This window comes from Pleurodeles waltl, chromosome 6 (assembly GCF_031143425.1).
Source record: "Pleurodeles waltl isolate 20211129_DDA chromosome 6, aPleWal1.hap1.20221129, whole genome shotgun sequence".
Classification (NCBI taxonomy): domain Eukaryota; kingdom Metazoa; phylum Chordata; class Amphibia; order Caudata; family Salamandridae; genus Pleurodeles; species Pleurodeles waltl.
The window spans coordinates 1,673,255,049-1,673,277,118 of NC_090445.1; the positions used below are offsets into that span (position 1 = coordinate 1,673,255,049).

The following is a 22,070-nucleotide window of genomic DNA, read 5'->3' on the forward strand; positions in this document are numbered from 1 at the left end:
ACTTCCAGAAAAAAGTTCAGGTTTGAACATAGAAAGCTGCACCAGGTCCGACGCCAAGCAGCACCTGATCAATGTCGAACACTTCCTGGGTGCACACTGTAGAGTTTTCCCATGTGGAGGTTTTATCTCATTTGTCAACGTCTTCACTGGGACATTGAGCTTCATCAGCTTTTTGCCAACAAGCTTGTTTGTGGATCCAGCCTGCTGACTTATCCCGCTGAAGAGTTTTCTTTCTTTGACATTTTTTAAGTGTGAACTGAGATATATCGGACCGGTGTATCCGTCCCACGCTCCTTCGCAGTTGGCCTTAAACCTCGCCCTGGTCCTGGTGTAGCGCGACCATTTGCCTCAAGTTGGCACTTTTTGCTTCCATTTTTATTTAAAACTTCCAAAATTCATATCTTTGTTTCCTCTTATCACATTTTTTGTTGTTTTCTGTGTAGTTTTGTTCATGAACTTATTCTCTATTTCTATAAATTAGAGTGGGATTTTATTGTGTTGTGGTTTCAACTTTTTAACTGATTTGGCACATATTGTCAAGTTAAGCCTGTCTGCTCGCTGCCATTACTACCAGGATTTTATCTCAGGTTTAAATTACTGAAATCTTTACTGGACTTAAAAAAAAAATGTGACATTATTGCTTGTGGTAAGTTTCCATCCTCCCCACCTAATAATCAACTTTCTCTCAGTCTCCCTTTCTCAGATGTCTGCGCCCGTAGGCATTCTGTTTGTCTACCTAACCCAAGCAATAGTAGTTAAGTTATCACCAAAAACTGTAAATTTCACCAGAGGGCATTTCAGCACGAGACATATTACCAGTGGACTTGCATTTTTTTCAACTGTTAAGTTGTTTTTGTTTTTCCTTCTATCTCCATCAAGGATTGACCCAGTCACAGATAGAAAAAAAAATCTGAGTTACTCACATGCTCTACGGTTCTCTTTACTTACACCACCAAACAAGAGATTTAGGGCCAGATGTAGCAAAAAAGCAATTTGCGACTTGCAAATTGCAAGTCTCTGCGACTCGCAATTTGCAAGTCGCAAATTGCTATGCAGTACGGTGTCTCAGACACCGACTGCAACTCGCAATGGGGTCGCAATGACCCACCTCATGAATATTCATGAGGTGGGTCGCAAATTGCGGCCCCATTGCGAGTATAGGCACTCGCTAACATGGAGGCCTGCTGACGTCAGCAGACCTCCATGTTAGCGACCTGCTTTTAAATAAAGCAGTTTTTTTTTTTTGAAATGTAGCCCGTTTTCCCTAAGGGAAAACGAGCTGCATTTCAAAAAAATCCGAAACCTTTTGTTTCGGTTTTTTCAGGGCAGGGAGTGGTCCATTGGACCACTCCCTGCCCTGAAAAAATGTTTTGGGGTCCAGTCTCAAACTGGAAGGGGTCCCATCGGGACCCCTTCCAATTTGCGAGTGGGTTACCATCCACTTGAAGTGGATGGTAACTGCGACTCCATTTGCGACCGCGTACGCGGTCGCAAATGGAGTTGCATACCACTGCGACTCGCAAATAGGAAGGGAACACCCCTTCCTATTTGCGATTCGGAAATGCATTTTGCGAGTCGGTAACGACTCGCAAAATGCATTTCTGCATAGGAAACACGCATTTGCGAGTCGCAAACGGCAGATTTTGCCGTTTGCGACTCGCAAAGTGTTTCCTACATCTGGCCCTTAGTGATCTGAAAGGAGTGCAGACTTTCTCCTCGACCCCAAACAAAGAAAATTTCAAAATTTAACCCACTAATTTGATCCTAATATCACCACTCACCTATTTATTTATTTCCGGTTTCTTCTTCTAGAGCACACATATACCTCAAATAGGTCTTTGAGAATCAATACGATGTCCTGATGTAAGTAAAGTGCTACTTTATGACGCAGCTCAATGCCTAGTTCTTTGGTGATAGGCAACAAAAGGAAATCTCATAGTAAATTTCTTACAAACACTGCGTTCATCAGAGTGTCACGGACTTAAATTTGCATGTAGTCATAAATAATGGAAATGTGAAGGGAGGAGTTCAGTGCCCCCGGGGTACTGCGGCATGCAGTGTTGTAGTGGTCACATCCCTGGCTGCCTTAGAGATATTATAGTTCCAAGAACTTCCTTCTTTAACAAGCAAGCATTCTGCACCCTTAGTATATTTTCAGTTTTGTTTTTTCAATATGCGCATGTGCGCAATTGTTTATTAGTGACGAGAGGTCATAGGGTTCGCATCCTCTTCATAAGAGAGCTATCCTTGTTGAGCTCTGCCAGGGCTAGAGCCCTTTTCTGCAGAGTACTACTGAAAAGCGTCCAATGCATTTGATCAAATTGCCAATTATTTACGAATTTCTGGAATGCCTATATATTTTCTTCTCTCCACCACAGATTCGAGCCACAGAGCTTCTCAGACAAGGCTGCAAACAGCTCTCTAATTGAACTCACCTGTGACAGGGTCAGAAGACATCTTTATGTGGTAGTAAACAGGAGAAGGAATGCCATAGGAACCCTTTTCAATATGTCTTATTACGATTTTTCCAGTTCAGCCTGCATGGCTCAAAATTCAATAATATTTATAGGAATCTCTGACCTTTGACAGAGTTTCTTGCTTCCAACCAGATGTTGGAAACTTGGGTAAAGGTTGCATGTTGTAAGAGTCCTGGAAACATGACTTGAAAGTCTTGGATACAAAATTAACGTTTTAGTAGAAATCTCTAACGAGGAATAGGTGAGAACCAGTAATATAGTGAACACTGCCATAATGACGAAGAGTAAGATGGTGCTCCAAGGCGTGGGACTCACACCGAGTGACAGAGACTTTCGATGTCGGTGTGGATTTGATACTCACTCTCCCCACACAAATATTAGTGACTTCAAAATGTTAGGCGATACAGTGTACGCAAGAGCAACATGCACAAGGCAAACTCTAAAGTACAGGGCAGGACATACTTGGAAATGAACGACAGTTGTCTCTCCAGAAACTTGCAGTCCTATGTTGCCAGGGTCTCCCTCACTCCAGGTCTAAAATATCAGGGACTCTGGTCACATGACTTTAAGGAGATCATTCTGCATAAACCGGATGCACCCTCTGCTCATTAAGAAAGAATTAGGCTTGGAATCTGGACCGCTTCTCACACCAAGAATAAGAATTGGCAACCATCTCCGTTGTCATAGTGATGATGTCATGTATCATCAACCTAGGCAGCCAGAGTGTCGGAAAGATGCTGTGATGGAGAATCCAGCTGCAGAAAGTCTCCCATAGCTAGATATCTTTATTTTTGGGAGGGGGAGCATGAACAAACTCCTCATCTTTCTTTAAGTGTTCTCACAAAATGTAGAACATGTTCCCTCAAACTCTTTGTCTCGTCCAGGCTTGTTCTGGAAGTAGATACAAAAGTCTAATTCCACAGTACTTCACCTGTAGGATTCAACCCGAACATTTAGCACTCTTAAAGATTACCTTTTTACTGAGATAAGTGTCATTGCTCCTGCCCCTTTGAGCACACCAAAGTTTAAGACCAACTATCCACATTACCCTGGAAAATGCATTATATTATGTTCAACTAACTCTCATCCTACGGAATCTTAAAGACAGTGGTCGTGTTGGTGTCTACATCATCACCCTTACTCTACCTCTGACAAAGCAATCCTCATGTCTCTGTCGGAGTAACCATTTTATTGATTCTTATAGTAGCGAGCAACATCCTGATATAAAGTCCCGTTCAGGAGGGTTTGGGGGCCGGGGCGCAGTGTATAAAGCGGAGCATTGTTCCAGAAACTTGGAACATAGCTTCTTTCACATGTATCATTCTTATTATTCAACCTGGAACTGTTCTGTCTCCTTGTGTTGCACTGGCACTCAAAAATGTTCAGTATTTTGGTCAAGTATTTTGCAATAGTTACCCCTTGTTAAGTTATTGTCATTTGTATTGCCTGCAGTGCCACATTTTTGGGATAATGTATGTTTGTTTACGACGTTCAGGAGCATCACTGAGCTATTGTATGTGCCGTGAAGACTGATTCCATTTACTAGAGAGCAGGTAGACCTACAATCCCCAAAGAAGTAACCACCTGTAGGCCCCCTGTTTGATTTTGAAGACCTTAGAATAAAAGGATGCTCTAAAACTTCTGCATGCACTTTTCAAGAGAACTTCCTGATCAGACTCAATCCCACCCCTAACGCACTGTGTCATGTTATTGAGTGTGTAGTGCTATGATGTCCGAATATTCAACTCTCTTGTATTGCCACTGTGTGGGCTGGCGTACTTGACACTGAGATCACTTCCTGTAATGCACATCAACTTGTTCTTTTGCTGTATCCCAGAAATAAGTTTCTCCAGCTATTGTTGTCGCCAGTGGGTTATCATAACTGCAAACTGGCCTTTTTAGATCTTTTAATGGTCAGTGTGTGGTAGCTCTGAGGACACAGGTTTTATCTGAGATCTTACAGTAGGATGTCAAAAAACAGGCACAGCTTCCAGTCAAATAATTTGTTTAAGGGAGCAGGAACTTTACAATTTAACTGTATAAATTGTGACTCAGTTTGATTTTGGCTTCTTTTAATAGGTGAAAATCAAGCTACATTTTATGAATTGTTTAAATAATATGCTTTTAAAGGACCTTGGAGCAAACTAAACAATTTTGAATCCATATAAACTGAATCCTAGTGGTGCTATGCACATAAATATGATTATTTTGTGAATATTCCAATGAATTCAGTATTATTTAGTATGTTCCACATTGCATTGTATTTATATTGTCTGGCTTCTACTTCAGGCTGCTTGTAAAACCAGAATTATAAAAGAGGAGTTGGTGCAACTACTTGGAATCGTTCAATATTCCATACAAATCCAATTTATTTAAACCTGACCTTAGATAGTTTAGCTCAGAATGATCCAGTATTGGTCTATGATGGCCAGCCATTGATCATGAAAATAATTAAAAGGAGGTGCATGGTTCTGGCCTTTATTGAACATGTCTGGTTTAGTCCTTTAAACAAAGCTAACCTAGGAGAAAACAACCTACTTATTTTTTATTATTTTAGTTTTTGTATAGCACGTCATCAATTCTAATCAGTGGTGGCAGAGCGCTCCACAGATGTAGAAAACCATTTGTAATAAATCTATAAAGTGAACCTTTTTAACACATAAATATTTAGGTATGAATGGAGGTAGGCATTATTTTTGACAAGTCATGATCGTAACATATCAAGGGATAGGTGTTCAGGAAGGTTCTGTACTGGATATAGAAATGAGAATGTCAAATTCGAGTAGAGTCACTGTATAACACTGCTCAGATTGACTAGGGCATTTAGACAGCATGTAGCTAGTTGGTATTTCATTAGGCTGGTTTTAAACAGGTGGAAGGAGGAGCCCATGTCTATCTCTGTTGCAAAGGAGTTTCTGATTTTTAGGCATTGCACAACAACGTGTGCTTATTGGGGGAGATTTTCCTATGTTTGATGAGACACAGACAGATCTTCAGTTTTAAGGTTTTGCTTCATTCAACTAAAATCAAGCAAGTAACTTGAGGTGTTCATGTGCAGTGCCTTTTAGGTTATTCAGGTTGTATTGTATGCACTTCCGGCCTAGAGAGGTAGCCAGTTCAGAGATGTAAGGTACTCAAGGGACAGGATAATTGGTTGCTCAAAAGCCTAGCAGGTCAATTATGTTAGTGCTGAAAATATGATTTTGTTATTTCAGTAGGAATTTGTTACATTATGTGCATGTTCTAGCTTTTAACCTTTTATGATTTATTGTGGACACCTCAGACCAACCATAGGGGATTTGTCTGCGTAAACGCATGGCTCAGTTCAAAGAGTGGAGTTGGTCTGACTAAGGGTTTGCCATGGGGTGAAACTGACTTTGCATGTTGTGCAGCTGCACCCGATCCCAAATTACACAGTTAGTTTGAGATGACATCATCAAAGTACATCAGAGATGTTAAGTGTAGTCCCATGATAGGCAGATCCATGGACATTTTCATCACATATACAGAAGGTAAATTTAGATTAAAATAATCTAAATAGAATTCATTTGCATAGCTAACTGAAAGTGCGATATTAGCTGGGAGCTCTCAAGGTACTTGTGGTTTCTACTGGAAAATGTATTTACGTTAATAGAGGTCAAGAGCCACATTGATCAAGTTAATAAGTTCACAGGTTTTCCTCTAAGGCAAATAAGGTGTGAGCTTTTTAAACACAAACAGCAATGACTCACAGTCATCTCACACTTTAGAAAAAAGAAAACAAAATAGGGGACTTATAACTACTCAAAACAATTAAGTAGGTGTGAACAGCACCGTGATCCAGTATTATATTTTAAGCATACATCATTGAGTATATATAACAGTAGAGAACGAAGGTGCTCAGTGTTTGAAAGTTTTTACAGTGACGGTCATGAATTATTATTATTTTTTTTTTAAATGTGTGTATACAAAGAACAGGCCGAAAGATCAGCAATGAATCTGGTGACGGAACATACTGCATTCAAGTCCAAGTCAGCATCAATTGTCTCACCTCAGTAAGCCCCTGGGGCCGACATTTCAGTCCTATCCAAATCCTTTTCAAGGTTATCATCAGGACAAAAATCAACACATAGCCTGACCACGTGCCAGATTTTTAATTTACTATGTGCAATCTTACAGAATCGCAAATTCCTCAGTTGAAGGAGCGTAAGCAAAGGGTTAACCTAATAAGTATTGACTGGGGAGAATAGTAAATGTGAAGGGTAGGGCACAACTGTTTGAAGTAACAAATTGAACTTACCTGTGGAAAAACTGATCTCATTTCCTCTGAGGGAAAGACTGTGAGAATTTCAGCAAATGAATTTGTATATATAAGACCAAAGAAGGGTACGCAGCAGGACAAATCAGTATATACTATTAAAGTGGACATTGTAAGTAAATTAGCTAAAATCATTACTTATAGGCTCAAAATATTTTAAAAAGCATTGGAGAGGACTTACTATGCCTGGGTGAGTCTAGGCCAAAATATGAAAGGCCTCAGCAGTCATTGTCAGCTTGTTGATGACTAACCAGGAAATGCTAGTTAAAGTTGTGCTCATGTCAGTGACTTAGAGAGTGGCAAGTCATCCATGCAATCTTTGTTTATGCAGTATCTAGCACATGAGACACTAGTTCGAAAGCAAAGATGATGTCTGCATCAGTGACCATGTGTGCCTATTTGCCCCCACCCAAAAAAAAAAAATGTAGTCTGCATTACATCAATGATGAAGGAGTTCTCAGCCTGGTAACCGCTAACTGATACGGCACAGGCACATTCAGCTGAACACTCATTGTACTATATTCTTGACAAAAATCTTGTAATAATAATTTTATATTTGGTATTTATTTAGACCCTGGTACTTAGACTCGATATTTTTCTCCTGATGATGGCCCTGACAGTGACAAAGTAGATTGAAACGTCAGCATCAGTGGGTTACCGAGAAACCAGGTGTTGCTGAATGAGACAGTTAGGGGGTTGTGCTTTGATGTACTCAGATTCATTATTGGGCCGCCAAACTCTGTCTTTGTATACACTTTTTCAATCTTGAACTTCTACTTCTCTGCTCTACTAGTTTTTTTAAAAGCAGCTTATACTGTTTTATTGTTTATAAAGTGTTACCAGTGGGAGCCACTAGTTTTGTATTTCTTTAGTTCCTTAGCTCCTGTGCAATTTAAAAGATCTGGTTTATGTTACATTTGTGAGCCTTTTTAAGACTTAAAAGTTTTATCTGGTTTATGTCAGGTCTTGTAAGCTACATTGCGCCACTGATAGAGATGGGAAACAGTTCTAGCTGAATCCATAAAAAAGGCTGTTGTTTCCACTGAGATGGTTTATCCACAAAAACTCCTTCCACTCATGGAGGGATGCGTGTCGGTTAGTGTCATGTTTGAAGAGTCTCTTCAATGGATCGCGTCAGCCTTGGGCCCTAACATGGACTTGTCCCTGGTGGTCCTCTTTTAAATTCCCCTTCCGCCCATTTACTAATGTAATTGCAGACTGTATATTTTTGAAATGCAGTTAGGGAAGGAAATTTGATGAAACACTTTTTAAGGGGATGGAGAGTTTGTGGTGTCTGAATTGTGCTGCACTGATGTTTCGATGCCTCTTAAAGATTGTTAGTATCCAGCTATGGCTGATAATGCTTACCACAATACCACTACAAAAACATTCTGTGGTGCGCTCCACCGAGGGACAGTCCGAACAAGTGAGATCAATAGTCTGTGGCTCAAAATGTTATTTGTTAAAAAAGACATTTGTATTGAGAATTCCTGTTTCTTAAATACCTTGTTGTCTCCCTTAAATTCTGGAGTTTCTGCAATTTTGTTTGCAATCAATCAAGGTGAATTTAGGTGTGTGTGTGTATGGGAACATGTATATTTGCATTATCTGATTGTTCCTTTATTTTAGAAGGGCGTTCCTCAAAAATTGGGAGGTTTGCCGGCTGTTTGTGATAAGGTTATACGATTGTTGTTAGGCAATGTATATTTTTATTTTCCTCTACAGAGCATGGTTTTCTAGTATTGCCTTTACTTGCCATATTTATTACCTTCGCTGGAATTAATTTATATGTGTCTGTCAAAGAGCAGAGTGATGCTGTAAGACCTTTTAATTGTGTGGATGACAAAGTAAAGGCTCTGAAGGCAAACCTAAGTTTTGTAATCACAGCCCCCAAGTACTATGAAACTCTCTAGCCAGCTCCTTGAGTTCACAAGTGTATTCAAAATATTTGTCTCCAGTTTTCATTGCATGATACCTTGCAAGGCATGAGGGTCTGAAACCTATGCAGAAGGTCTGAAGTTGTGCCAGAATTCCATGATAACCAATAAATGTAAAACAACCTCCCATTTATATAGATGCAATGGATGGGAATTTATTTTGGGTAAATATGGATATTCTAGAAGTCTCTCAGGAATCCAGCCCTGGTAGACAAGTGTTGACCATCCGGTGTAAATATTCCTTACCATGGCATACATATAGGTAAAGAGCTCAATCGCCAGTCAAGAAGACGAGAGGCTACCAATTTCAGAGTGCACATTGTTTAGTTCTGAGCCAGCTGTAGGCTGTCAGTTTCTCTCCTTTGCTTGCATTGACATGCTTCTCTGTCACCTTCCCATAGCCAGAGGCATCTCAGGAGCAGATTAGCCCTTAGGGCAGTAAGGAAGTTTCTCACTGCACTGGTGCCACTGGAAAGCAACTGTGATTTGTGTGTGTCAGTCGCATGTCACATCATCTTGACTCAGTTCCCCCCATGGCCTTTCAGAACCACCAGTCTTTGCAGAAATCTCCAGATTTCCTTACCAGACCTGCCTGCCTCTGAACCAGGAGCACCGTAAATCCTGTTCCTCCATCCTGCCGTCACACTGCTTAGTTTTTGACTTTGCGCATACTCATCGCTTGCCATTGAGCCTCAACAGTGAGATGCATCACCATCCTCAAGTTACCCTGTCTAGTAAAAGAGAGATGCTTAGACTGGATATGGTGTGTTTTATATTAAGATTTTTACTTTTTGCTTTATTTATCTTGCGGTTGACATTGGCTGTTGTCCATTTACAATTGTAAACAGCTCTAAAATACCACAAAAGGTGAACTGGAGCTAAAAAATAGAACAACTTCATACATATAAAGCTGGGTAGCTGGATAGATGGTGGATGTGTCACCAGGAGGCAGAGGTCACTGGAGGTGTTCTACTTTTATTTCTAACACATGCCAAGACTACAATTGAAACCTTAATTGGGAATTGGGGGTATCTTGTTTGAATGGTCATTGCAGCCAGTATCATGTTCATTTTTTTTGTTGCAGCTTTCCGTTCATTTTTCAATTTCATTTTTTTGTTCCTTTTTGTTTTTTTTTTTGTTTTTTTGTTCTGGTTGTGCGTTTCATTTTAGGCCCCTTCACCTGTGAATCCCAATGCCCTGGACCGCACGGCTGCGTGGCTCTTGAATATGAACATGCAGATTTTAGAAGATGAAATCATTGACCCTGAACCCAGGCACAGGGATAAGCTCAGGAGTAAAGAGGAGCTCAACCAAGCCGAGAAGGTAAATTCTGATTGGATGCCACAGCACATATACAATTCTCATTCTTCTCGTGCACACTTTTTTGTGTGTCTCTGGGCAACAAAACGTATTTGCATTTCTGTCCCAAGCAAATTAAAAGCAAATTATGTGTAAGAGTGCTGCCTCATAAATGTTACAGGTGCCATTCGGAGAGGTCAAACACTTGTGTTACGTAAAGGCATGGATTATGTGAATTGTGCTGATTGTGTGCATGACAACAATGCTAAATTGGGGGATCCCATAATTGAGATCTAATGGCAGCAAAACCTGGTACCCATTTGACCACAGACATACTAGGCCCGATCACAAAAGGTAAACCTAGGCCTTAAGTCCAAGCTTAGACCTGAAACCCAATTTTAGTCTAAACCTAGATTTCAGATCTAAATTTAGGGCCTGATTTAGAACTCAGCGGATGGGTTACTCCATCACAATGGTGACGGTTAACCCATCCACGAAAATCTAGATCCCATAGAATATAATGGGATTTAGATTTAGACGGACAGGATATCCTTCACCATTGTGATGCAGTAACCCGCTCACTGAGTTCTAAGTCAAGCCCTTAGACTTCAAATCTAAACTTAGACTTCAGTGGGATCACCATTAGCCAGTTGTGGATTTTTAGCCTGAAGCCTGGCTCCCGACACGCTCAGTGTCAGTTTTTCATGTTATAAGTAAAGGCCGAAATGTCTCAATATGGGAAAGTGATTGGATAAAAAACATTCCTGGATGCAGAGGACTGTGACTAGCTGGTATCACTGTTGATGGTGCTAGTAGGAGATTTGTCAGTGCCTGTGCCTGTGTCCCTGCACCTTGCTGTGCAGATATAGCATATTCCTTGTGGACTTGCTAATGTCTCAGACATCACCAACCAGTAAATAAATAAGGCTCTTTCTCACCAAGATGTCATTTCTGAGACTGATGAGAAGATTATGTAGTGGTGCAAGTTGGAACAGTGTGTTTGTGATAGTCTGTTTGCATTTCCAACAAGTGCTGGCTGTAATCTGAACTGTCCAACCTGTGCTGACCTACACCTGGTGCACACTCACGAAGCAGGGGGAGATTGCACATCACCCGATGAGTAGATGCGAGTCTCTCAGGGCCTTTGAAGGACTACTCTGGGTTCCCAACTGGAAAAGGTAAAAGCCACCTCTCAAAGCCTGGGGACAGCACTTCCCTAGCTGCTTGATCTTGCTAGCCTCTTTTGTCCTTGTGAAGTGGCCAGCTCACTCTACACTTCTGACAGAATCTTTAGTGCTACCGCCCTAAAGGTAACATTCTTTGGCTTGTTTGTAAGCTCCATCCTTAATGGAAATATACAGCATAGAAGGGGATTCCCTGATTTGCATGGGACACACCCTTATGTAAATCAAGCAGCCCACCATGTGCATTGTCAATCACGGCTTGCGGAGGTTGCAGGGCGCAGGGCGGCGCGCAGGGCAGAATATTAATAAAATTAAAAAATAAATTTAAGGAAAAAAAAACGTAACTGCACGCCGGCCACCGCTCCTCCGTCTCCTCAGGCGGCAGGCACAGGCCCCCAACCTGCTCCGCGGCCAATCCTGACGCTGCTCGGAGCAGTGTTAGGATTGGCTGGGAGCACCCAGCCAGAGCGCTCCCAAGCAGACTGGAAGGCTGTGCCTGCCCTCTCCGGCAACACAGTGCCGTCCACACAGTGCCGGGCTGGAGAGAGCACAGGGCCCATGTGTCTTTGGCTGGTTCGAGACAGCCGGCCAGACACACAGGCGCACTGAGGAGAGTGCACACTGCACTCCCCCCCCCCAGTGCTCATCATCCCCAAACTAAGTTTATTATCCTTTCCTTGTTAAAGATTTGCAGTGGTTGCTGCTGGCGGGGCGACGCTCCTCCACTATAGCGGAGGAGCCGCCACGGTGCATTGTTCATACATTAGATTTACGAGACGGAACCTTGGGGGCCCTTCTTTGAGACCAAAAGTGATCAGACTGTGATATGTGGTCTGTGTCATGTGTGCTGGCTCTGATCCTCCATTATTTGCGCTTTGCTTGGAAATCTCTTGGCTTTCATTCGTGGTGCCCTGCAGGCTTCATAGGTGAAGGTATGCATAAAAGAAAATTGTCAAATCCAAACATCTCTCTTACTCCACCCCCTAAAAGAGAAAGCTCATTCATGTGGAAACCTCTGGGTTATGAACCCCAGGTTGTACTACCCCCTTTGCCTCGCTTCCCTGTCGCCCTCATTTGACAAGTACTGCTCTCCACATCCCTCCCTTATCCAGCCTTCTATGGTGCTTTACTGCTTTATAGCTAGAAAGGCATCAAAATCACAAAATAAACATCCATAAAACAGTGTCAGGACCTTTTTTACATTACTGGAGGTTTTTAACAATCTTAACTTCACAAAATTATTTCCCTGCTTTCTGCGAATTCGGAAAGACTCTCTCCCATCCAAGAGTCAAGAGGCTTTCCCATTCAGAACCTGAATTGATTAAATAGCAAACACACTCTCCTAAAACCAATATACCTGTCCACATTTTATTCACTTCTTGGCAGACCTATGCTCCATCTTGAGTTGTTTTCTCTTTGGCTAGGATTTCTGTTTATTGTTAACATTGTTTAATTAAATATTTAAAGAAAGACATCCTTTAGCTCCATTTTACAAATACTTCCAATTGACAAACGATTTAACAATTGATTCCACCTCCGCCCACGAAGCACTTGTAACAACTGTTTTGAAATGTGAACTCCAGCAGAAGTTTACTTCATAGGCCTCTTGAGGGCTAATATTGCTATGTTCAGAACCCTGTTTAAATAACCCTGAGGCTGATGTCATAATTTATGGCTAATGCCTTACCATCCCACATCCTGCCACAAATACAAGTCACCACCACTCAACAGGTGGGTATTTTCAGAGGTAGTGGGTGTGGAGCTGCAAGCCCTTAGGTGTGTATGGTCACAGTTGTTGGCAGTTCCTTGGAGTTAGAGTGACTGTGGCTGCTGGTTCTGTGTTTGGGAATCACCTAGGTCTCACTCGAGGCACACCTACACCCCCCATGAACCTTTGATGTGAATGGTATAGCCATCTTCCCCTCCTACACACAGCAAAGTAGGGTAATTCAAAATAAGTGATTATTACCATTAAGTCCTTGGTCATGACCCTGCAAGACACTGCTGCAAAAACACCTTTTAAATGTTATTACTGTGCTTCCCCCCTTTCTGCAACCAGAGATCTGCTAATTGGTGTTCTATTGACACACAATGTTAAAATATGTGTGCTGCGAAGGGGAGAGTGAGAGCAGGGCTTTGCAATGGTTGTCTATGTATTCAGGGCTTAATTTGCAAATAAAAACGTGCCGGTGCCCAAACCCCTCCTCTTAAACACGCGGCTGCTGCAATTAAATGTGTGAACACAGAATACTGAGGCGGCGTAATCCTGAAGCCATCTCGGGCCTCTTCAATCCATATAAAGCCACTCCTGCCGCTTCAACTCACTCTTGCAGCTTTCTGCTTTCTCCCATTGTGACGCTTTTCGTTTTTCCTTCCTCCGTCTTTCCCATATGTGTCTTTTGCTCGCAGCAGATGCTTGAGGCAGAAAAATACACGCCGGCCCTCAAAAATAAGTGCCGGTGGTCCGCACCGGGAACAACAAGCACAAATTAAGCTCTGGTGTGCTGCACATCTCTTATTTTATTTGAAAGTTTGGAAACTGAAAAGAGGACAACAGTACAAGGCATTCCTCCTTTTTATTAGGGGAAATAGGGATATTGCCTAGAGCTCTCCATCTCTCTTCCTAGATGTCCCTGTTGTAAGAATTTCTGCAGTGGCTGTCCTGTATTTGAACACTGTTTATATACTTAGCTTACTTTTTTTGTTTCCTTCTCTATGAGAGTAGAGCTGAGGGACATGTACCATTTTAATTCTCCACAGTCTCCCAGGTCCCACTTTGCATTTTAAAAAACATGTCTTATTATCATATTCAAATGCACTCATATTAACCTTTGAAAGCTGCCTAGCAATAGTGTGCTTGTGAGCAAATGACTGTATCTCAACCCACGTCATATATGTGTAAAGTAAAATGAAGTGTGCTGTGTATAGCCTAGTATTGTCCAAATAGATAACAATCTGCACACGTCCTCATCGCATGGCGGTTCAAGACACCAGTGTGAGAGCTACGCGGATGCGTTCTTAGTGACACCCATGCATTCTCCAAATTGGGACTGAGGTGCATTATGGAAATTCTGTGGATATCTAGGTGTTGTGATCATTGGTGCAGCTGAGCTGAGGGTGCAACACAAGGCCATTCCAGGACTCCATGATGCAATATGGAACAATGTGCAGATGTGGCTGGAAGCACATACTGAGCACCCTTTGAATGTCTCACTGCTGCCTTATCAGTGGGTGACAGAGGTGCAATCTGAGAGCTCAGTAGATGTATTAAGGTGGGATATCTGTGCCTGTTGCAGTACAGAGATGTTGTGCAATTATGTGAGCTGTGCAAATGTCACAATGTGTATAATGCAAGATAAACTGAGAGGGAGTGTGCATCTATCAAATAGGTTTATGTTCTAAAATGACAGCTGTTGGGTCAGGCCATCTATGGAACTATTGCAATGTGTCACATTTCATTATCCCTCCATTTTGCAGGGCTCCAAAAAGTTAAGAGCCTTAGTGTAGGTTATACTTTACACTTTCATTGTAGATGTTATTGCATGCATTGGAATGTTCAGAGTAGGACAGCCAATCAGAGCCCCCAGAAGGGTGAATGTAAACAATGGTAGTAGTTATCAGCTGCAACACTATCAACAAACATCTACATATTCAGAGGAACTGGAGTACAAGGCTGGTGACAGACCTGTCACTTTCATGTGCTATTGACATTACTGACCCTAAAGATAATCCTTTAAGCTACTTTTTCCCCTGTTCGTTTCTTATGCATTTGGCTTTCTTCCTGAAGTTCTGTGATTACTAATAGCAAATGATATTGCCTGACTCTTCACGTAGTAATAGTACAAAATTACTTGTCCTTTACTTTCTGATGTTGGGGTATATCATTGCCAAAACTTTCCAAAATGTCGTCCCACAAGAAAGGACCCCTAACATCTGCCAAGGCCCTGGCACAGTGAAGCTCTCTTGTTTCCTTTGTAATTACATGAAGAAAGTGTGAATTCTGCCTGTAGCCTCTGTGCCACCTGCACGTAACATACATGTGAAAGGCGTTTGTGTCTCTTTAAGAGGGTGCTAGTACATACAAAAAAATGCAAACAGCAGAAAAACCTCTTTACCAAAATGTATATTCTTGATTGAAGATGAAGAACTCTGTAGTGTTTGTGAAGCAAGGAATCAAACCTACCACTAGGGAGACTAGATTAAGAACCTGATTACAACCTTGGCGGAGGCGATTACTCTGTCACAAACGCAACGGATATCCCTGCCGCTGTCTTCCAAGTTTCATTATATCCTATGGAACTTGAAATATGCAGACGGGCTATCCGTCATGTTTGTGATGGAGTAATGCCCTAGGCCCAAAGTGTCTTGTGCAGTCTACTAGGTTGAATAAACCAATAAAGAAAAACAGCTGCAGAAAAAGGGACCAAAAAATAAAGAATAAAAAGTATCTCAGGTAGGCGATTAACACAATGAAAGATAAGAGAATTGAAAGCATGCTCTTTTTCAGACCCAAGGTCCCTTGTACATAAGTAGAACAGGAAATTACTTTGCAGAAAAATTGTTAACCACGATTTTGGATAAGGAAACGCTGGTAGCAAAAATAGGAAAAAATATCACCTGGATGAGGAATTAATATAAACCTAACCACATCTGGTGTCCCAGGGAAATGGAATTGTCCTTGTATGTAGGTCAAGAAGAGAGATCAAATGCCTACCATCCTCCCCTTGGTCCATATGCATCTCCATACCACAATACTCCATCCTCTGAACTCTGAGCCAGACATCCTGGACCATGTACAGAGCAGGCCACTGCCAGTGGAAACCCTTCGGGGCTACTGTGTTTGCAACCATGGCAGTGCCGATCCACAGTCCTGAGCAAAGCAGATGAGAAATCCTTTCTCCATGCCAAGCAGCTCTCCACTGAGTTCTGTCTTTGTATGTAACAACAATGCCCGACCAACTACTCTCGCAATATCTCTCCCCCAACACCTCTCCGCCTCATAATCTACCCCTGCTCAGTGTAGCATCACGTTTCAGTTGATACATCAGTGGCGGGTGAATACCCTCCTTTCTTACTTACTAAGATAAGCCCCTCACACAAGAGCACAACATCCGACTCAGACATGGTTTTGTATGTCATCAATGTCAACATTAATTCCCAATGCCGCAATTTAAAAAGAAAATGAAGAAAACTTTATGAATGATGCAGTGTTGTTCTTGATCCTGGGAAAACGGTGCTTCTCTCTTCTCCCTGATGGCAAAGGGAGTAGGGTTCATTGACAGGGCAAGCATTACACTTAATAGTTTCTGTAGCTGGGCCAGCCCCTGCACAGAAGAACATCCAGAGTCTATCTATCCTTGGAAGGAAATAATGACCTCCTATAAAAGGAACAGGGCGTTGCTGTCTTTGTAACCAAACATAAATCAACTTATACTCTTTTTTTTTTAAATACCTCCAAAGAATTAAGCATCAACAGCATCAGCAAAAAGGTCACACAATCAGTCTGAGTTTCTTGTTGCAAACATGTTTTTGTCAGTATATTTATTTCATACAAATACTGTTCACCTCTTGGTCAATTTGATAATAAAAAGTACACATTCACATATATTTAAATGCTATCGTGACAGCTAAAATGCATTTCAAATGCTAAAATATGAAGGTCTCTTTTACACCCTAAAGATTCAGACTGGTGGTAAGCTCTGCTACTTTCAGCTTCAGCTCTTTCTTCAAAATAAATCATTTTCGGTGTCTAATTTATCAAAACAGATTTCTTGGCTGGAAATTGAAAATGTGTGCAGCCTTCTTGTGGGGGGATGAAATCGCCCATTGAGCCACTTGAAAATCTGATAAAATCAGCAGTGAATAAAGCAAAAATCCCCCAAGATTCAGGATAAGTCTGCTAATGCTTGGTGCCAGAATTCCAAAATAACTGGGCATTTCAAGTACTGTAAAGTAGAGATGCTGATGTGAGGTGTGACTGCAGCCAGTTGTAGGTGAGGTGGGTAATGTGAGCTGCCGTAGCCCTAGCAGAGACTGCGAAACACTGTAAGCAGACCATTACCCATGTTGGGATCCTTTCTCATGTATGGCCACAAAAGCTCAAGTCCAAGCACATCTCTCGCATTTGCAGTCATATACAACTCCCTCGGCTATGACAAACCATTCCTGCAGAGGTCCTAGGCTCTAACAATGCATCTTAAGATCCCAGTCCAGAGACCTTCAGTACTTGGCTGAATGCCCCAGAAATAAAAATGCTTTTGCACTTAAAGACAGGATGGCTGTACATGGGATTATTGAAACACAAGAGGAGAGTGTCAGGAGTGACTGAACCCCACACATGCTCCCGTTTTGGCTAGAAAATCGTAAATACACAAAAGGTGTGGGGTGTAAATGGAGGGAACTAGACTATTAGGCCCTATTCAGGAAGCGCTAGTTGGGCGCGTATTCTCCAGGTAGGGATGGGTGTAGGAAGTGGCTGTGCATTTGAGGGAGTTCCCTTTACGGACTAGGTGGTCTCACACACATTATAGTGTCATGCTTCATCATTTGACCACCTAGTCCCACCCAGGTAAGATGATATTACCTGGGCGGACTCAACCCTGTCGCTAAAAGAACTGCTGAGGGAGTGCTGAAATTACATCTAGCTGGATAGTATACAAGGGATCCAGATAAAGAATTGGTGAATAAAATTACCTTACAAATCAACTGTTTCATTTGGAGATTATTTAATATAGGTGTTTGTAGGTAAGAATAAAAACCAGGGTAAGGACTGTTGAGGATGATGGCTCAAGGAGTCAAAAAGTAAGGGACCAACATGTTTCTGCCCGCACTAGGAGCTGGAAGGTCTGGGGCATTCGTCAGGGTCGGGATCCCTATAGGACAAGGAGCATGATAGCATGCTCGATAATATGAAAAGTGCTCAAGTTAAATAAATAAATGTCAGGACTACCTGAACATAGACCTATTTCAAACCTCACTAAAGCAAGTAATGTTATAGAAAGCGAGCTCACTTTATGATTGAGTAGAAGAAAATAACCTTCACAATCAGTTGTGAGGGTTTCAACCCTGCAAGTGCACAGAATGATAAATTGCAAACATTTGGAAGGAATATATTGCAATGCCGGATAAAAAAAGCCATACAATGCTAATTCTGTCCATGTGCTTGACAGCATGTGATACTGTACTTCTGATTAAAAATTTAAGAAAAATTGCTTTGTATCAAATCCAATCATTCTTAAACAGCACCAAGAACATTAGGTGGTAATTATTATGAACTTTTCCCTATTCTTTTCAACATCACAATGCACCCCTTAGTGCAAGGCCAATTACATTTCAATGAATAGCAAGATGACACATACATTCATCTTCTTCTGTAAAAATTGTGGATCAGATAAACCCAATTTCTGGATCTCTTCTTTCACAGGATTTTGAGAAAAAGTAGATGTCACTCTAAGGTGCTGTTTAGAGACTTCCCCACTTTGAACAACCAGCTTCCCTGCAACTATTACCCAATCCTAGTCAGACTGCCAGGAACCTGGGTGCTCCATTTGACTCTGATATATCTGATTGAGAAGTCAGTAGAACGAAGTTAAGCTCTGTCTAACCTTTATCCATCCGAGACTTAGATCAGAGATGAGCAGGTCCCTACTCTTGGTCAGACTGGACTGCAGTAACATTGTAAATATCGGTTTCTCAAATAATCTTACATGCAGTTTACATCCATTCCAAAACTAAGCTGCAAGTTTGGCCGTCAACCTAACATCTGCCATTGTTTCTTGCTATCCAGGATGATACTGAGGTTGTGGGCGTGGTCTGTTGGGGTGCGGGGGGGTGCCGAGCTCTGTAGGCCACCATGTGTCAGTGCATGGCGAGGTGTTGTTCCCAAAAAATAAAGACTTCAGTTTTTTCAGTGTTGAGTTTGAGACCGTTGTCCTCTACCCAGTCTGCTTCTTCCATTATGCATCTGTGGAAGTTAGTTTTTGTAATGGAGGGATCTTTAGATAGTGAGAGGATGAGCTGTGTGTCATCGGCATAGGAGATGCTGTTGAGTCTGCGTGATCTGACAGTGAAGTCCTGGGGGGTCATGTAGGTGTTGAAAAGGGTCGGGCTGAGGGACAGATGATCTTCTTGGGGTCTGCGATTAACGGTGGGAGACGTATCCTTTGGGTTCTGCCGGTGAGGTATGAGGTGATACATTTGAGGGCATTTCCTTGAATCCCAATGTGGTGGAGTCTCTTGATCAAGATGCATTGGGAGATTTTGTCAATTGCACTGGACAGGTCCAGGAGGATGAGGGCTGCTGTTTTCCCACAGTCCAGGAGGGCTGTGACCTCAACTGTGGCTATGATCAGTGCTACCTAGGTGCTGTGGTTAGCTTGAAATCCAGATGTCCAGGAGGTTGTGGTCTTCTAGGTGTTGGGTGAGTTGCTGGTTGATCGCTTTCTCAAGGACTTTTGCTGGCATGGCGAGCAGAGAGTTGGGCCGGTAGGTCATCAATTTGGCTGGGTTAGTGCAAGTTTCTTTCAGGAGGTGCCTCACTTCAGTGTGTTACTAGTCCTCAGGGAAGGAGGCCACAGTGATGAAGGTATTCAGGACCTTTCTGAGCTCATCTCTGATTGTCTTGCTTCTAAGGTTAAAGACGTGGTGGTGGCAAGGGGTACGTTGGTGCTTCTGAGCGCACAGAGTTCATGATGTAGGTAGTGTCTTGCATGGTGAGGAGTTCCCAGTGGGTGAGAAGGTGCTCAGGGTGAAATGTACGCTGTGGTGGTCGGACCAGGTGAGTGGTGTGGATGTACCTGACTCTGTCGCTGGAGGTGAAGATGATGCCAAGCGTGTGTCCTGTGATGTGGGTAGTGTCAGTGATGAACTGCTTGAGGCTGATGTTGCTCATGCTTTCCAGGAGGTCAATGGAGTTGGCATCGCAGGGGTCATTGAGATGGAAGTTGAGGTCTCCTCTGAATATGTAGCGCTTGGACTCAATTGCACAGGGGGTGAGTTTCGGGATGTCACTGCAAAAGCTGGGGCATTGTCCTGGTGGTCTGTAAGCAAGAGTGCCACTGGTTTTGCTTTTTCTGTCTGTGTGGAGTTGGATGGAATAATATTAAAATTCAGCGAGATTCCTTGGAATTCTGTGACGGGACGGAGTGGGCATTTGCGCTGTATGCTTAGCGCAAAACGCACCCTTGCATTCAAAAATGGATGTGAGGGTGCATTTTACACTAAGAAATAGCACTGCCAAATGCTCTGCAGTGCATACCCCTTGGCAGCCTTGCATACTCTGCAGTTATAACTGCAGAGTATGCAAGGGTGCCAATGAGTATGCACTGCTGTAAGCTTTAATGCAAGCATTAAACTTTAACCTGTAGTGTCTTTTAAACATAGACAGACTGCTCCCTCTTCCAGTCCCACTTACAAACCACCACAAAAGGATGATGGACAGAGGGCTGAAACTTTTCAAACACTCACCCCCAGTCACAGATCTGGGTTTAATCCATCGTTCTTTTGCTCACCATGCCACCCCAGTTTGGACCCAGCCATTTACAAATCAGTCTTGACCCTGCTCCCCATTGGAACAGTCCAGCCCGAAACTGATGGATTAAACCCAGATCTGTGACTGGGGGTGAATATTTGATTTGTTCCGCATTTCGTCCATCTTCTGTTCTTTTTGCATTTGTCCCCCTAAGTGGGAAGGGTATACCCAAATGTGGCTACAGTGCTCTCTATGCCACCAGATTCAAGGTAGCCTGGCTGATGAGGGGTGATAACCCAAAACTGGTCCCAGGATGCTTGTCTCTGGTCCCTGGAGGACCTGGCCTGATATTTCGGGCTGGACTGTTCCTAACTGTTCAAAACTCAAGTGCATATGGCTGTGCCCAAACTGGAATGGCCTCGCGAGCCAAAAAATAAATGGATGAAACCCAGATCTGTGACGGGGTGAATGTTTGATATCTTCCGCATTCCGTCCATCTTCTGTTCTTTTTGCATTTACAAACCAAACACTGCAGATTTATTTTGCCAGTGGAACGGCAGAGTCTAGTAGTAATTCTGTGTTACAAGAGTAAACCTGAATTACCAAATACCACTAATTCTACCAGCGGAATTAAGAATTCTACCAAGGCCTACTTATCTCACTAGTGGGTGCTTTAGGATTCAAGACCTGGTTTCTGAAAAGAGGTACATCATATCTGTGATTCTTCTTCCCTGTTGAAAATGCCTGCAGCTTTGAGAACAATGTGTGTGATGTGCGCAATAGTTTGTGTTCACAGTGCAATAAAGAAAAACGAAGTCAAAGATAAAATCCTTGTCTCTACCCCTTTGAGTGAATTATATTTAAGGTATTTGCTTCCTGCTGCAGACATTTCCCCAATTCTTCAAATGTTCACACTATCTGGGCGCCTTTTCAAATGGCTAATTATGTTAATGAACAGCTCAAGATGTCTACTGAACTTTTAGAAAGTGTCCGATACAGCAGGCACCCCTTGAGCATCAGCAGTAAAAGCTTTTAATCTATTTAAGGTAGAAAGATTTTTTTTGTTAGAATCTGCAAATGATGCAGGAGATTTTGGGTCATTGAACAGGTGCAGTAAATTCAGATTTATGTGGATAATTGCATGGGTACACAGTTACATCTTTACCAGTGGCCCTAGGTACCCTGTATGGTATACATTATTAGGGCCTTTATGTCTAGGCTATTTCTTACATAAGAACCTTTACTGTTACTGTTTCTTCACGTAACCCAAACATGAAACCTACACTGTGGGTCGCCCTACCACTATCCCTGTTCCTGTTGATATCTGTACTTTGATTTCTAACCTTATGGCTAATCCTTTAAATTATTTCATATTTATTTTATAACTACTTTTTTTAACTTCTTTAT

General features: G+C 42.2%; 1 protein-coding gene across 16 annotated transcripts in view; it reads left to right on the forward strand.

Annotated features, from left to right (window-relative positions):
• The window catches only part of DAB2IP (DAB2 interacting protein), a 1,276,993-nt gene that overhangs the window by 1,209,590 nt on the left and 45,333 nt on the right, over positions 1-22,070 (forward strand). For 11 of the 16 annotated variants that reach the window (XM_069241667.1, XM_069241668.1, XM_069241670.1 and 8 more), the window contains one exon: positions 9,882-10,034. The exons of the other annotated variants lie outside the window; for them this stretch is intronic. In XM_069241667.1, coding sequence (XP_069097768.1) covers positions 9,882-10,034 — 153 coding nt within the window. The remainder of the gene's footprint in view (positions 1-9,881; positions 10,035-22,070) is intronic. 16 annotated transcript variants of the gene reach the window in all.